The following is a 15122-nucleotide window of genomic DNA, read 5'->3' on the forward strand; positions in this document are numbered from 1 at the left end:
CAGATTTCACAAGTTAAGGGCATAGTTCTCCTCAAGGCTGCCTCTGAGGCCCACAGGCCACCTGGCTACACATTGGGAGATACTACTATCATTTCAGATTCGATAGTTCACTAGAATGACTCACAGAACTCAGGCTCATCATGAGTCACCTCATTAGTATAAATTTAAGTGTGGCCCAGTGTTCCATTGTGAATAACAAAAAAAACCCTGATCACTTGGAAATTTAGATGCTATCTCCCAGGAAACAGGAACAAAGACCAAACAAATTATTTATTATGCAACAGTACTTAAGAAATATTTGTGGACCATCAAATGTGTTGAACTAAGCAAGAAATACATTAAATTCATTTTAATTGACATTTAGTATTCATAATCAACTCTGGAAAACTTGAAAGAGAAAGGACAAGGCATAAATCTCCACCTGTTTTAGTCATAGATTTTTGACACCTACATTCCTGAAAAGCTGTCTTTCAAAGGTAACAGAGTTAAAACCATGTTGTTAATATGGCATAACTTTATAAATCATTTGTTAGGACATATCATTGACTTTTGAAGTGGAGGACTCTGAGATAAAGTAAGGTTTGGTATTTTACACACAAGATTATACACACAAAATCTGACTTCTTTCTTGCCATACCTTAAAGCAGGGGTGGGAAATGTCTGGCCTGCAGGCCGTATAAAGCCCGTGAAATCATTTGGTCTGGCCCTGCCAAGCAAGGCATTAGGGGTGAGTTAACTAAATGTTTGGCCAAATATAGCAGGCTAACTTTTTTTAAACATGTATTGATTTTTAGAGAGAAAAGAAAAGAGAAGGATAGAGAGAGAGGAACATCGATGAGAGAGAAACATCATTGAGCAGCTGCCTCCTGCACGCCCCCACTGGGGATCGAGCCCACAACCCATGCATGTGCCCTGACTGGGAATCGAACCGGTGACCTCTTGGTTCATGGGTCAATGCTCAATGAGCAGCAGGCTAATTTTTAAGCTGATAATTTAGTATGGCCCACAAATGATGTCATAAATATCCAGATGACCCTTGACATAAAAAAGGTTCCCCACCCCTGCCTTGAAGCTTTAAATTTATTGTTAGAGAAAATAAGTGAGCAATATCACCAACTACAAAATATAGCTAGATGGTATCTGTTTATTATGATAATAAATAATATTATATTATTTATGAAGTGGTTCTTAGTAGTGGGCTGATTACTTGAGGGTAGTGGATCCTGCTTGCCATTTAACATAGTATTTACTATGTCAGGCTTAAGAAGTGAGGGAATTAGCCTTGCCTCCTGTTTGGACCAGCTCGTGTGCAGGAATTTTCTTGATTAGGGAGGGAAGCACTTATTTGACATGAGACAGTATCATGAGAACTTATGCCCCAAGCTTCTCTCATTTTGCTGCTAGGGTTAGAAGTGTTGCCTAAAGTTTGGCCATAATCAGAGAATAAAAATAAATCCTAGATTATCAGAGATGCCCCGAGAGATGGATCTTGCATCCAGTGTAATTAATTGATAGAAAGATTGGGTTAATGTTCTGTGACGAACATTAAGAATCAATAAAGAATAGATGTTTTTAATTCTCCAGTCTGTGGATCTTGACAACCTTATAATGACATGTATCAACCATTATAGTATCAGAATAGTTTCACTGCCCTACAAATCCTCTGTGCTCTGCCTGTTCATCCTTCTTCCCCTACCTCCCTCCCTCCCCTCAACCCCTGGCCATTAATCTTTCTATTGTCTCTATAGTTTTGCCTTTTTCAGAGTGTCAGCTTGAAATCCCTACAGTATGCGTAGCCTTTTAGGTTGGTTTCTTTCACTTTGTAATATTCCTTTTATAACTGATTTTGCCTGTGTCTGACCCTGAGTGATGCTGAACAGGCTCTGGTTAGTGTGGGACAGGCATGAGTGGGAATTGGGAGCCCCGGATTGGGGGATGAGCTTTGCCTTTCCGTTGGGGCACAGTTTTTTCATCTGCAAAGGAAATGTGTTTAACTAGGTGTTTTAATATCTAGAGCTCCTGCTAGCTTTCAGTTCTAATGTAATCGTTTGGTTAGGTTTTTGCTGTTTTATAAAATTATAACTACTAACAGCTACCTTATGTTTAGAAAATAAAACTCTTAGAGAACTTTAACTAGATGTAAGTATCTAGGTGAAAAAAATTAGAAAATTTAAGTTTTAGAATTTTTTATATATTTTTGTAAGCTTTAATTTCAGTATTTTTACTGACCTCCCACTATGAGACTTTGAAAAATTAAAGTACTGGTTTCAGAAGAGATTGACAAATTTTGGTGAATAAGAATCACAGTTGGTTTCTGTTCTGCTTTGGGACTATAAACCTCAGGGCAATTAGAGGGTAGCACCAGTAGCTGCTCTAGCAGTGTGGTTCAGTTTCACAGTGAGCTGCTGGAATGTAAAACAAGCTGTACCTGGCGAGAAGCCATAGCATCCCTGACATTTTCGAGGTAATCCTAAACCAGTGATGGCGAACCTATGACACACGTGTCACAGGTGACACGCGAACTCATTTTTTTGGTTGACTTTTCTTTGTTAAATGGCATTTAAATATATAAAATAAATATCAAAAATATACATCTTTGTTTTACTATGGTTGCAAATATCAAAAAATTTCTATATGTGACACGGCACAGAGTTAAGTTAGAGTTTTTCAAAATGCTGACACGCCGAGCTCAAAAGGTTAATATATATTTTTAGTGATTTCAGAGAGGAAGGGAAAGAGAGAAAAAAACATCAATGATAAGAGTGTATCATTCATTGGCTGCCTCCTGCACACTCCGCACTGGGGATCAAGCCCACAACCTGGGAATGTGCCCTGACCGGAATCGCATGACCTCCTGCTTCATAGGCCAACACTCAACCACTGAGCCAGGCCAGCTGGGCTGACTTCACTTTTATATCAATAAGGTTCTTTTAAAACTGTTCTATTGTTTTTTAATCCATTTTAATCAATGAAAATTTCACATAACCCCATCACTTAGATGCTGTCTTTTCATACTCCTTGGCATTTATTCCATAGGAAATCACTTTCTTTCAGATACTCTTTAAAACCATTTATAAGAAGCTGTCTGTGGTAGGAGACTGCCTTTCTTTTCCTGGTTAGTGACACAGATTCTGAGTTGCTCCTGATTCCATTTACACATAATCTTTTTCTGATTTTCCATAGGACTGAGAATTGGGAACTCTGTCTGGGATAGGTTAGGGATTGCTTTCCAATGCAAAACTTTAAAATGTACTTTTTGCCAAACACTAGAGAGTCATAGGTAGAAAAATGTCCGAATTTTTTGGTTTCAGTTTTGGATACAGAATCTCAATTTCTAGCCATGTAAAATTATAATGTAAGACTTGCTCTTCTCACGAAAATTTAATAATAAAAAATCACCTTACTGTCCAGATGTGCCCCCTCTGAGCAAAAAGAGAAATTTGAGAGCTTAATTACTGATTTGGCGGGAGGCAGGGAGGGCGTGGAGTAATCTACATGTTGATATTAACTGAGTTTTTGCTATTTTCCTGATCCATTTTATTAAGATATGGGTGTAGGAGGAAAGCTCTTGCGGAATAATCTCTTAGATATTTTTTAAATGATTATCTGCAGGTTACTTAATATTGAGCCAAATAAAAATAAGCTTCCCAAAGGTCTTTTTTTTTCTTAGTGTTTTCATACGCTGTCCTCTTTTTCTTAGGCCTTTGAACTGGCCACTGGTGACTATTTGTTTGAACCTCATTCAGGGGAAGAGTACACTCGAGATGAAGGTGAGTCCTCTTAACTGTGATTGTTGTGGGTGGTAGTTACACTTTCCACGTGTGGCTCACATCATTTATTAGTACTGAAGAGCCTTAGTCTTTTTAGTGTTCTAAAAATATATAAATTTCAGAAAATATAGAAATATGTTTTATATTAGGTATTAGATATACTAGATATTTTATAATAAATATTAAATAACTCTAGATGAGGATTAAAGGAGGCCACAATTGGTTAAACTAAAATTTGTGTTCTTCTAAAACATCTAGTTATCTTTCTTTCTATATAAACCAGTGGTGATTCATTCTTTACTCAGTTTGAATCTACCTGTTGATCAACTTGTTGCTCAGTTGTACCTTCAACTTTATCTGGAAGTTAATAATTTTAATATAAAAACATGCTGTGAATGAATGTAGAGAAGAAAGGGGAGAGCGAGAAAGAGAAGCATCTATGTGAAAGAAAAACACTGATCGGTTGCCTCCCATATGCACCCCCCACGACCTAGGTGTGTGTCCTGACCGGGAATCGAACCTGCAACCTTCTGGTGCATGGGACAACAGTCCAACCAACTGAGCCACCCGACCAGGGCCAGAGACTTTATTTTATTTGTCTATATAAATTCTGCACCACTTAGCATTTTTTCCCCCTTGATGAAAATTAAAAGCCATTGTTTTCTAATGATACTAATATTTATAATTCCATTTTTCAAAAGAAAAACAAAACTGATTAACATTTTGTGATAGCCAGCGGGAAGAGCCCAAGCTGTCAGTTGCTTCATCTGGGAGACTGTTAAAGCAAACAACTGAGTGTATGATTTTTTTTTCCTATTATGTTTGCATCCCAATAACTAGAAGAGATTATAATGTGAATGAAAAAGTCTTAAATATTTTATCTTCTTTATTATACAGTTTGTGCAGCTTTGGTTTTAAGGATTAATGGGATTGCTTTGAGAGAGCAGTAACAATATGCCCTCTCGATGTGGAAAATAAGTCCTTTACTTTCTTTGCTTCCCTCGAGTCTTTAGGAAGTCGGGTTTCACGCTCTATAGAAACAAGAATGCTCTCTCTTTCTCAAACTGGTTCTCTGGGATATTATGGGCAATGTTAGTAGGGCTTGCTGATAATCCTAACAAGTGCTATTTGGAAAATGTTATAGCCAAATGCTTATTTTAGTGGGTACAGTTTGGATATGTTTTCTATACATAAGCTCTGTGAGAAAATGCTGTAATTACCACTGTTATATACACTTGATTTTTCCCTGTTCTCTGCTTGCTTTTTTTCTGAGTTATGCAGATAAATCTATATGCTATAGATTTACATTATTTTTCAAATGCCCTACTATATCTATTTGGAAGGGAAATTAATTTTTTCTCTTTACTTCTGTAGACTCCCTATAAATAGTGTGTGGTACAGTGCACATATAGTGGCTAGAATTATATAGAATAGGACCTTGAAAATTGAAATGTATAAGAAAAGTCTCAAGTAAGGGTCAAGGGAGAACAGTCTACCCTAGATATTTAGATCCTGACTTTTCCTTCCTATGCCAGTTAGTATTAACAGTTCTTAGATGAAACCTCAAACTACTACAATTTGGCCCATAAGAGCAAGAAAAAGCAAACCATTACCCCTGACTATACATGTAATTTGTTACAAGTCACAGTGGGACTGGGGCCTAAATAGCATGTCCTGTTGTTGTTAATGTTCCACAGCCCTGGCTCTTGGAATAATACTTGATAATCATTTTGCCTATCAAATATATCAATTAAATGATTAGTTGGTAAGCCAATTAATCCAATGATTAATTGATAGGTTGTTGGAATTAAATGTAAAATAACAATTTCAAGAGAAAAATAATTCCTTGTCATAGGAAAAATAGTAAAAGAACAAATATTTCACGTAGAAGTTTATAATAAGATAAACTATATATAGTCTCACAAACTAGCCTCACAATTAACTTATACAAAGACATTTATTCACAGGTCCTGCCTAAGATTGGTAGAAATTTCTTGGCAGCCAAGTACTTGTTACCAAGCCATAAATTCAGTTAAAATTGCCCAAAGGTTATAGTGAATTCATGAATGTAAAGCCCCTTTAAAAAGGCACCACTGAGTCCTTTACATGAGAAACAGAGATGACCTGAAATCTTCACAGGTTCCCAGCTATGTGGCTACCTAGCATATTGTTCCCCTAGAAGATACATTATTGGAAGTTTTTTAAGTGATTCTTGTTGACATCGATGATTCTGTAACTGCAGGATTAAGTTCATTTATAAAGCTGTTGTGTCCAGGAGCCTCCTTCACTTTAAAGCCTCTTGATAGTTTCTGTCCCCTGCCTGTAAGGGTGGATGGGGGCTGATCCCAAGCCCACTTCCTGATGACAGACTGCACGCGTCCCTGTCAGTGTCCATAGTCCACATTCATGCTGTGACACTGACCGGGCACCACATGACTTGGACATTTGATGGCCTACAAATAAATAGTCAGGGAGCTGTGCTTTAAAATGTTTGTGCTCAGTTTTACTTAACACACACACACACACACACACACCCCTGTACTAGACTACAATGTGGGTTTTCATTCACATACTAGCTCTTATTAGCCCTACAGCTTCAAGTGGTCCATTTATTCTCTATGAGGTTTCATTTCTTGTCTTTAAAATGGTATGTAAGTCTTTGGCCTATTGTGCAGGGTGATTGTGAAAACTTAATCATGTTAGTGCTTTAATCATCACGAACATTCTTATAAATAAAAGTTCTATGATGTCTAAAAGCATATTGGTACATTGTTTTACCTTTCCTAAAAACCCTGTCTGAACTTAAATATATAGACAAAATAGAAATAAAGGTGTAGATAAGCCGCTAAACTCCAGAAAGGGCATGCCAACTACTATCAGGTAACCAACCACCTGAAATAATTCTTGACTTTCCCAGTCTCCTCTTGAGTAGCCTTGGTTTTATTTGTAGTGACTTTTAAACAGCTAGTCCTTGAAAAGCTATTCTTGGAAAAACCTCTTTTACAGCCTGTCCTTGATCCTGTTCTTCTTACCCTTCTATTTTAGACCACATTGCGCACATTATAGAGCTGATAGGCAGAATTCCAAGACGCTTTGCCCTCAGTGGGAAATATTCACAGGACTTCTTCAATCGCAGAGGTAGTATTGTTAACATGAGTTTTCATCTAGGCCCCAGGATACACCTTCAGGAAGCAGAGCATTCACACCAAGATTATTTTAACTTACCGCTCAAGTCCCCCTGGAGTGGGGCACCTGATTTTTTATGGTTTTCTGGATTCTCCATTAGATGGATGGAGTCCTCCTCTTCCCATTTAGGACAGGAAGCAAGCCTGAGATGCTTTACGAAGAGGTGTGCATGCTACTCTTTCTGCCAATGTCTAGAACTGTATTTGTTACTCCTGTTATGTATGTCTTTTTTTTCCCCCTTTTGAAATGTTTGAAACATACAGATCACATTGCATTGATCATAGAACTTCTGGGGAAGGTGCCTCGCAAGCTCATTGTGGCAGGAAAATATTCCAAGGAGTTTTTCACCAAAAAAGGTAAAATAAGTGTGTTTATTCCCAGACATTCAGGGGGCAAAAGTGCTTTAAAATTAAGAGGTAAGTACAGCTGGGTACATGTTCCCAGCACCTACAAAAGGATGGTCCTACTTTGAGTGTGAGCTGTTACTTGGCAGAAATGAAATTAGTCGCTCACAAGCAGAAACTGGAGCCAGACCATGTGGGTTCAAATCCCAGCTGTTCCACTAGTTATGTGGCCATTGACACAGCCTCAGTTTTCTGATATCTAAGTGTTTACATTAGTTTGAGTTATTCTGTGTATAATACCTGGCACATGGTTAGTTACTCCTATATAGCACTTCTAGAAATGAGCAAATTTTTGCTAGCCTTTGGCCTAACAACTGCCTCTATCAAAGGGCAAGCAAGTATTTTAGCTTAAGCTTAAGGGCAGGACTACATCTCACCCATCTTGTAGCCTTTTGACACCTATCACAGTCACTTCAACCCATCAGTCATGTGAATTAACTTTATACTTTGTAGTTTCATAAGTTCGTTATCACTTCTTAGTGAAGGAACAGATAAAACTCTCACTTTAAATTTTTGACTTGGTAATGTATATTGGCATATTTAAATATGTATTTCTTCTGCATTTCAAATAAAGTTTAAAAGCTAAAATGTAAAAACCTGACTTAGAAGGGACTAGAAAACCATCTTGCCTTTTTCTCCCTTTTTGCCATGGTTCCTTTTTCCTCACAGCCTCTACACTAGTGCTGAGAACAATCACTTTCCCAACACTGACAGCAAGCACACTCAAACGCTCCTTAATGCTCCTCTTTGGGGCAGGAAAATGGTGAAGTGCTTCCTAAGAGTTCCTCCTTGTGTGCAAAGTCAGGGTAATACATGCCTCTGCCAAGCAAGTGATTAAATCGGCGCTCGCTGCCCACATGAGAGGCTTCTGATGAGTGTCGCACGAGAAAACACGTTAAAGCAGCATTTACCTTAAGCCCTGGAAAATTGACTTATCTTAAATTGAGGTTCCAGAATAGTACCGAGGGTGGCACAGCGTCTCTGAAAGCTGTATGGGGTTCATTCAGCTCCTTATTTGTTATTTATTTTGTTGTTTTCTTAACTCCTTATTTTTAAAGACTGCCCATTTTTTAAGTAACGTTTACTCGACTATCAAGCCAAGAAAAGAGAGTACATGCAAAGTGTTTTTGGTATATGGTTGTAAACTGCCTTTGAACACCATATTGAGTACATCTGGATTATACAGGCATTTAATCTTCATTTCAGTAAATAGGTCCTGATATCCCTACCCAATTTGACCAGGGCTAAAATTCTGGAACGATGGAACAAACAAGTTTCCTTACATTTTTAGGCCCTCATGAAAAAATGGAGATACTTCTTTCCAGGGACTGGAGTAGAGAAGGGGAGGTGCTTTGTAGATGGAGAGTTAGATTCTGATGGTAAAATTTGATTCTCTATAGATTACCTGGATTTGCTACTGGGTTTCCACAATGGAATCTTGTCATTTGTCAGTGTTGGTCAGTTTCTTTTGTACTGCTTTTACCATAGGTGACCTGAAACACATCACGAAGCTGAAACCCTGGGGCCTTTTTGAGGTTCTAGTGGAGAAATATGAGTGGTCTCAGGAAGAGGCAGCTGGCTTCACGGATTTCTTACTGCCCATGTTGGAGCTGATCCCCGAGAAGAGAGCCACTGCCGCTGACTGTCTCCGGCACCCTTGGCTCAACTCCTAAACCCCAGCCCAGCTCCGCAGCAGAGACCACACGCCGCCCTTCCGCTTCCCTCCAAGCATTTCCCTCTCCCTTTTCAGGTGAAGCTCTTCCTTCAAGGGTTTCTAGGTTTTGGGTGGCTTTTTATATTATTCCAACTTGTTCATTTGGGTCTGCTTACTTGACCCTCTGGAGATTCCCCCACAGCCATTGGGCATCCTAGGTGAATTTGGCCTTGATTGGGCTTTGCCAAAGACTAACGGACTAAAATGTGGAACAGCCTCTCGCCCTGTGCCCTTGTCTTTCCTTTAGGACATCCTTTAAATAATAAGCAGCCTTTTTAAAAAGAGCTATGAATATGTAGGAGCTCATCCTTTTATTCACTGACTCTAAGAGTCAAATTTTCTAATGCATATCCTCTTGCCAGCATAAGGATGAGAAGGGGGGAAGGGTGACTCTCTGTACAGCAGAGACATTAAACTTGCTGTATCCAGGCTGCACCATCTTCCTGGATTGTTTCTGTTGTTCTCTATGTTCACATTTTTTCCTGCGACTTTTAAGCTACTATCTTTTTAAATGCGCTGTATAAACACCAAATTTGGGTACCATTATATCACTGTTCAAAATAATGTCATGTTCTCTTAATAATTTTAAGAGTCTTGCAACTTCAGTCTGATTTTTGATGGAAACAAAAACAGAACCATTGACTAGTTATTTCTTCAGAACCACAGGTGTCCTGCAAACTGTCCTTTCCTATGTATCTTCTGTTGTCCTAAAAGCAGTTATTTTGATAGGCTGTTTGAGGGGTCTTGGGGGCTTTTTTGAATCCCTGGCTGGCACTTGACTCACTTTACTTGAGTTTATTTCCCATGGCTAAAGAATTCAGGCTGACTCTAGAAAGGAGATCTGGGCTTCAGAGATTTCCCATCTAACAAGAAAATGTCCTAGAGTCCTTAATCCTTTTCCAAATGGTCCCCAAATGTTATTTACAGCATTTTCTTTGCCTTGTCCAAAATTCAGCTTTGGAGCAGTTTCCCTTTCTCTTTTTCTCAGAGGCTGCAGGTCTTAAATGAAATCCCAGGAAAAAAGAACCGGGGCAGGGGGAGGGGGGGAGAGTTGGCACTTGTTTCATTATTTTGAGGATTTGGGTCTTTTGTGTGTGTGTGTGTGGTTGGTTTAGGATTAACTATTCTCTGCTGCTATTTCCTTGTATAATGTAAGTTTTTAACTGCAATTTTGAGATGATTGGATGTATTTGAGGTGTTTTCTTTTTCAAATGAGAAAAGGCTTTATGAATTTTATTTTAGGGTGGGTCTCTCTCAGACTTGCCCTAGACTGCATATTTCTCAGTTCATATTGAAAAGTAAAAGGGGCATGATAGAGGCCACAGCCGCTTGTTGAACATGGACCAAGAGGGCCTTGGGATCGCAGCACTCTCCGGAAGCGCTACAGGACTGATTCACAGAAGCCAAGGAGGTGCAGCGTGAGGCTCTGCTAGCAAAGCTCCCAAGGAGACGGGTAGCCAGCTTTCTGTATGGGAATTGGAATATTCTGTCATTTATTCACCAACAGTGGCAAAAGGAAAAAGTGGTGCAATTATGCAATCCAGTTAACACATTACCCTGAATAACTACGGCCAGCCATTCATTGGATCCTTGATTGGGTAGTCCTGAAATCAGACAGGTTCCTGTAGAAACCATCTTTCTTTAATTTTTTAAAATATATTTTTATTGATTTCGGAGAGGAAGGGAGAGGGAGAGATAAAAATATCAATGATGAGAGAGAATCACTATTTGGCCGCCTTTTGCATGCCTCCTACTAGGGACTGAGCCTGCAACCTGGGCATGTGCCCTGGCCGGGAATCAAGTCTCCATCTCCTAGTTCATAGGTCAACACTCAGCCACTGAGCCACACTGGCCGGGCCCTATAGAAAGAATTTTAAGTGAGGCTGCCTATGCATCTATCAAGAATAAAGAGAATAGATTGTATCAAACAACGGCAGGGAAAATCCTTCAGCAATTCTAATCCACTTTGGATTTTCTGCGATATATGTACATCTAAAGCAATAGCAGACTAGAACTGAATTCTACACTGTCAAATCACAACTGTGGGATTACAGGAATTCTGGTTATGATATTAAGATGAAATAACAAAAACACAAATAGCCCCATTTTAACAGTTGACATGAAAAGAACTTTTAGTAGGAGAACCTGTAACTTCATTTTGGAACTCTTTCTCGTGACATAAGGGCTTCCCCCATCATTCAAGAAGCCAGATGAATTAGAAGCCGTAGAAAGAGGCAGCTGTAGAATTTGATCTTCCAAGTACCCTGTGTACCTTATTGAATTTAATCATAATACGTCAAATTGCCACGGTCTCACAAAAGGGTTTCTATTTGCTGTCAGTTAAAAATAAAACCCTGAGTCCATTTTTACTCTTTCTACTGGATGCATTCTGTTTTCTTTGTAAATGCAATACAATAAACGGTTTAATAACCCACATGTTTCCAGAAAACGTGTTCGTTTACTGCCCAGGTTGGTCTGACCCACGCTTCAGAGTGGAGGAAGGGATCAGCTCTGTGCTTTTTGAACTTAAATATACAACGAAACTACAGCCTGAACACATGCTATTCAGTGAGGTTTGTAGCTTTGCTTCTGTCTTTAAGTTGGGATCGGGGTGGACTAGCAGTACATTTTGGAAAGTCTAAGGAAATTGTTATTCCTGCATCTGACAGCATTTGTCCCAGAATATTCGTGGTGTGTTTTTTCCTCTGGTTGCAATCACCGTGTGCGGAATGCTAAAGGTTTGTGGACTGGCTAAAGCACTGGCATAGTGAACACGCGTACACAGGTTTTGTGTACTTGTCTGATTCACTCCTGTGATAAATTCTTAGAAATGGAATGGCTGAGCCAGAGAGTAAGCACATTCTTAAGGTTTTAATAAATATCACCTAACTCCTATGGAGAACAGTTGGGCTGTTCTGCTCTGACCAAGTGTATTTGAATGAGCCCGTTAGAATCGCACTTGTTTTGTTCCTAGTAGCCAGTTTGCCCAAAAAAGGGCATGTCTGAAGTCAGAAACTTCTTTCATGGGTCTTATTGCCCATTTGTAATTGTAGGTTATTTGCCCATGTTACCCCGCTTTCTTTTGGCATGCTTCCTTCCTGGTGACTTGGTAAGGACTTAGAAGTGCATTGTTTCACTTTTTCCATCACATTCTTTTCTAGGTTCTAATTTGCTTTTCATTTTTATTTGGGATATTTTTAGTGTTATTCATAGTAAGTCCTTTCCTATCCCTGAATTACATAAACTGCTCTAGTTAATTTGTTTTGTGCCATATTTAAGACATACATAGTGTATTCATATTATAGTGTTAACGATAATGGAACTTGTTTTAAAAACAACCTAAAAATATTAAATCAGGATTCATCAAACCATTATGTTCAGCAGACCACTCTGGGCATTCACTCTAAGCCTTGTGTTAAATATATAGACCTAGAACTCAGGAGTGTGGAAAACATAAGTACTGCCCTAGGAGAGCTTATAGCCAACTCTCTCAAAGGAACCAGCAAACGGGTGGAGTACAACCCCACTTTAACCTTCCATCTGCCCCAAGTGTCTAGAGGGAAGTCGTTTATAGTTACTGCGGAAAGGGCCAGGTTATAAATCGACTTCCTTACTGCCTATTCTTTTATTTTTGAAGCCTGTGGAGTCTTCCAGTTTGGCCTTCTAAGGAGTGGGAGTTGCTCTTAGTCTTCTGTGTCACAGAAAATTGTGATTTATTGACAATAGAATCTGAACTTTGCCCACCAGTTTCGTGCCTTTGGAGTTAACAAGGCATTGGTAACAGCTCTTTCTGTCTTCAGAACTATATGAAGATAAAAATATAAACATTTATATAAAGGTAATATATGGACCTTGAGGAATTTATGTGTTAATCCTCACCTGAGGATATTTTTTCCATTGATTTTTAGAGAAAGTGGGAAGGAAAGGAGGGGGAGAGAGAAACATTGATTGGTTGCCTCCTGCACGCATTCCCGGACTGGAGATCGAACCTGCAACCCTTCAGTGGGTGGGCTGATGCTCTAACCGTTAAGAAAACTGCCAAAGGCAGAATTTGTTCTACGTCACTAAAGTCTTGTTTTTAAAAGTTGGGGTTAAAAACTAAGTGTATGATATGCATTTGTCTTTAAGCCTTTGCACAGATATTAATCCACACCAAGTCCTTGTGAAATCAAATATCCCAGTTGAAAAGCCAGAAAATTTGAGATCATGTTGTTTTAACTAAGTAATTAAGCAAGTTTACATTAGCACCTAGTTTTGTTACCCACTGCACCATTCCTTATAAAGGGAGGAGGGTTTTTAATATGTAATAAATTTGATTTTATATTCTCCCAAGTTCACTTTTTATCATAATCTCTCTTGTCAATGCAGACCTGGCTTTTGTTCATTTTAACACAGCAATCCTTGTCCTCCAATTGGCAGAACTGGGCTGTATTACAGAAGGTGCATCGGCTCCCAACAGTTGGAGCTATGTTCTTAGAAGTTGTGCACCTAAAATACTGCATTGGTAGCTATGGTTTTACCAAATATAGAGGATTGCTGGGGATTAGTGGACTCTATTGTAAGTCCTCTTGAGGTTAGATAACAAAAGTGGGGGAGGGGGGCTTTCAGGATCAGGGCCCTTGCATCTTGAGCAACTTCATTACAAAACAAACGTGTATCCGTCAGCAGCATATGAGGTTACTAGAATCTAATCTTTGTTCCAGTGAAGCATTCTGGTAAATGCCTATCCCAGCAGGAAATTAAAGTACTTAATTATGACACCAAAAAATAAATTGGGTAACTGAAAACCAATTTTAAAGGACCCCATGACTCCCCCTTCCTGTTATTCACACACTTATAATCCCCTTGCCTTGAATGTGGGCTGGACTTTGTGACTAACAGATTAAGGCAAACATGACAATATCATTTCTGAGATTGGGTTACAAAAGGGCTGTGACTTCTCTCTGCAACTTGCTTGTCTCCGAACCCTTGCTCTGAGGTGCCATGTGAATACGGCTGTGAACCCCTCAGTGAGAAACAGCTCTGAGAAACAGCCCTGCAGACAACCAGAGCTCGGAATCCCTTCCAGCACCTTCATTGCCGCACTGAGACTTGGCTGAGACTTTCCGATCCCAACCCACAGGAACTGAAATGGTTGGTTGGTTTGTTGGTTTTTTAGAGAAACGTCTATCAGCTGCCTCCTGCACACACCCCACCTGGGACCAAGCCTAAAACCTGGGCATGCGCCCTGACCAAGAATCGAACTGGCAACCTCTTGGTGCACAGGACAGTACCCAGCCAACTGAGCCACACCAGCCAGGGTGAAACATATTTTAAAGCCACTGAGTTCTGGGTAGTTTTTTTACCAGCAAAGGTAATATACAGGGATGTAAGATAATGAAAACATTTGGGGTATCTTTCCAGTCCATACTAAAGGTATAAATGACCAGTGTTTCCTCTCTTGGCCACATCTGTTAGTCATTGTTGGTGAGGCTTGGGCATCACAACCGTCCCTAGCCCCAGCCAAAGACAGGCAAGGCAGGAGTGAGTGAGCAAGGAATAAGGCAACTTGGTTAGAGGAGTCTAGTTTTATTGACTTTCTATATACTTTCAAAGATGAGATTGGAGGTGCCTTTTAAAAATGTATTAAAGGTAAAACCAATTTAGAGAGCTGATAAGCAGTTACTGAGTATCAACAAAAATTATTACTAACATTGGAGAGGCTGAGTTCCGAGTTTCCCTGAAGATAGAGCTGAAGGGGAATGCTGGGTGGTGACTCTTGCAATTTCTTCCCAGCACTGAAGCTCGCTGTGCCTGGCAATGCAGGTGCCAGCTGTTGAAGGTGCACCTTCAGCCCCCAGAAGCTTCTGTCAATAGTTGCCATTTCAGTGAGAAATATTTTGAAGGTGGAGAGGCTTTTAGAAATGTTTGTGTTTGTTTTGTTTTGTATAAAATAAATGAACAGCCCTGGCCAGTGTGGCTCGGTTGGAGCATTGTCCTGTGCACCAAAAGGTCGTGGGTTCGATTCCCGGTAGGGCTGTGGGAGGCAGTCAATCGATGTTTCCCTCT

The 15122-nt window shown here is 39.6% G+C and overlaps 1 protein-coding gene across 3 annotated transcripts in view; it reads left to right on the forward strand.

Annotated features, from left to right (window-relative positions):
* SRPK1 (SRSF protein kinase 1) overlaps window positions 1-11510 on the forward strand; it is a 77535-nt gene extending 66025 nt beyond the window's left edge. The window contains exons 14-16 of one of the 3 annotated variants that reach the window (XM_070418702.1): window positions 3701-3770; window positions 7220-7312; window positions 8849-11510. In XM_070418702.1, coding sequence (XP_070274803.1) covers window positions 3701-3770; window positions 7220-7312; window positions 8849-9033 — 348 coding nt within the window. In that variant the 3' untranslated portion in view covers window positions 9034-11510. Of the gene's footprint in view, window positions 1-3700; window positions 3771-4264; window positions 6872-7219; window positions 7313-8848 lie in introns of those variants that run through there. The other 2 variants (XM_070418703.1, XM_070418704.1) reach the window with 2 other exon arrangements.
* Window positions 11511-15122: the final 3612 nt, after the last annotated feature.

This window comes from Myotis yumanensis, unplaced genomic scaffold (genome assembly GCF_028538775.1).
Source record: "Myotis yumanensis isolate MYYU_CA2020_CCGP unplaced genomic scaffold, mMyoYum1.0.hap1 SCAF_6, whole genome shotgun sequence".
Lineage (NCBI taxonomy): Eukaryota > Metazoa > Chordata > Mammalia > Chiroptera > Vespertilionidae > Myotis > Myotis yumanensis.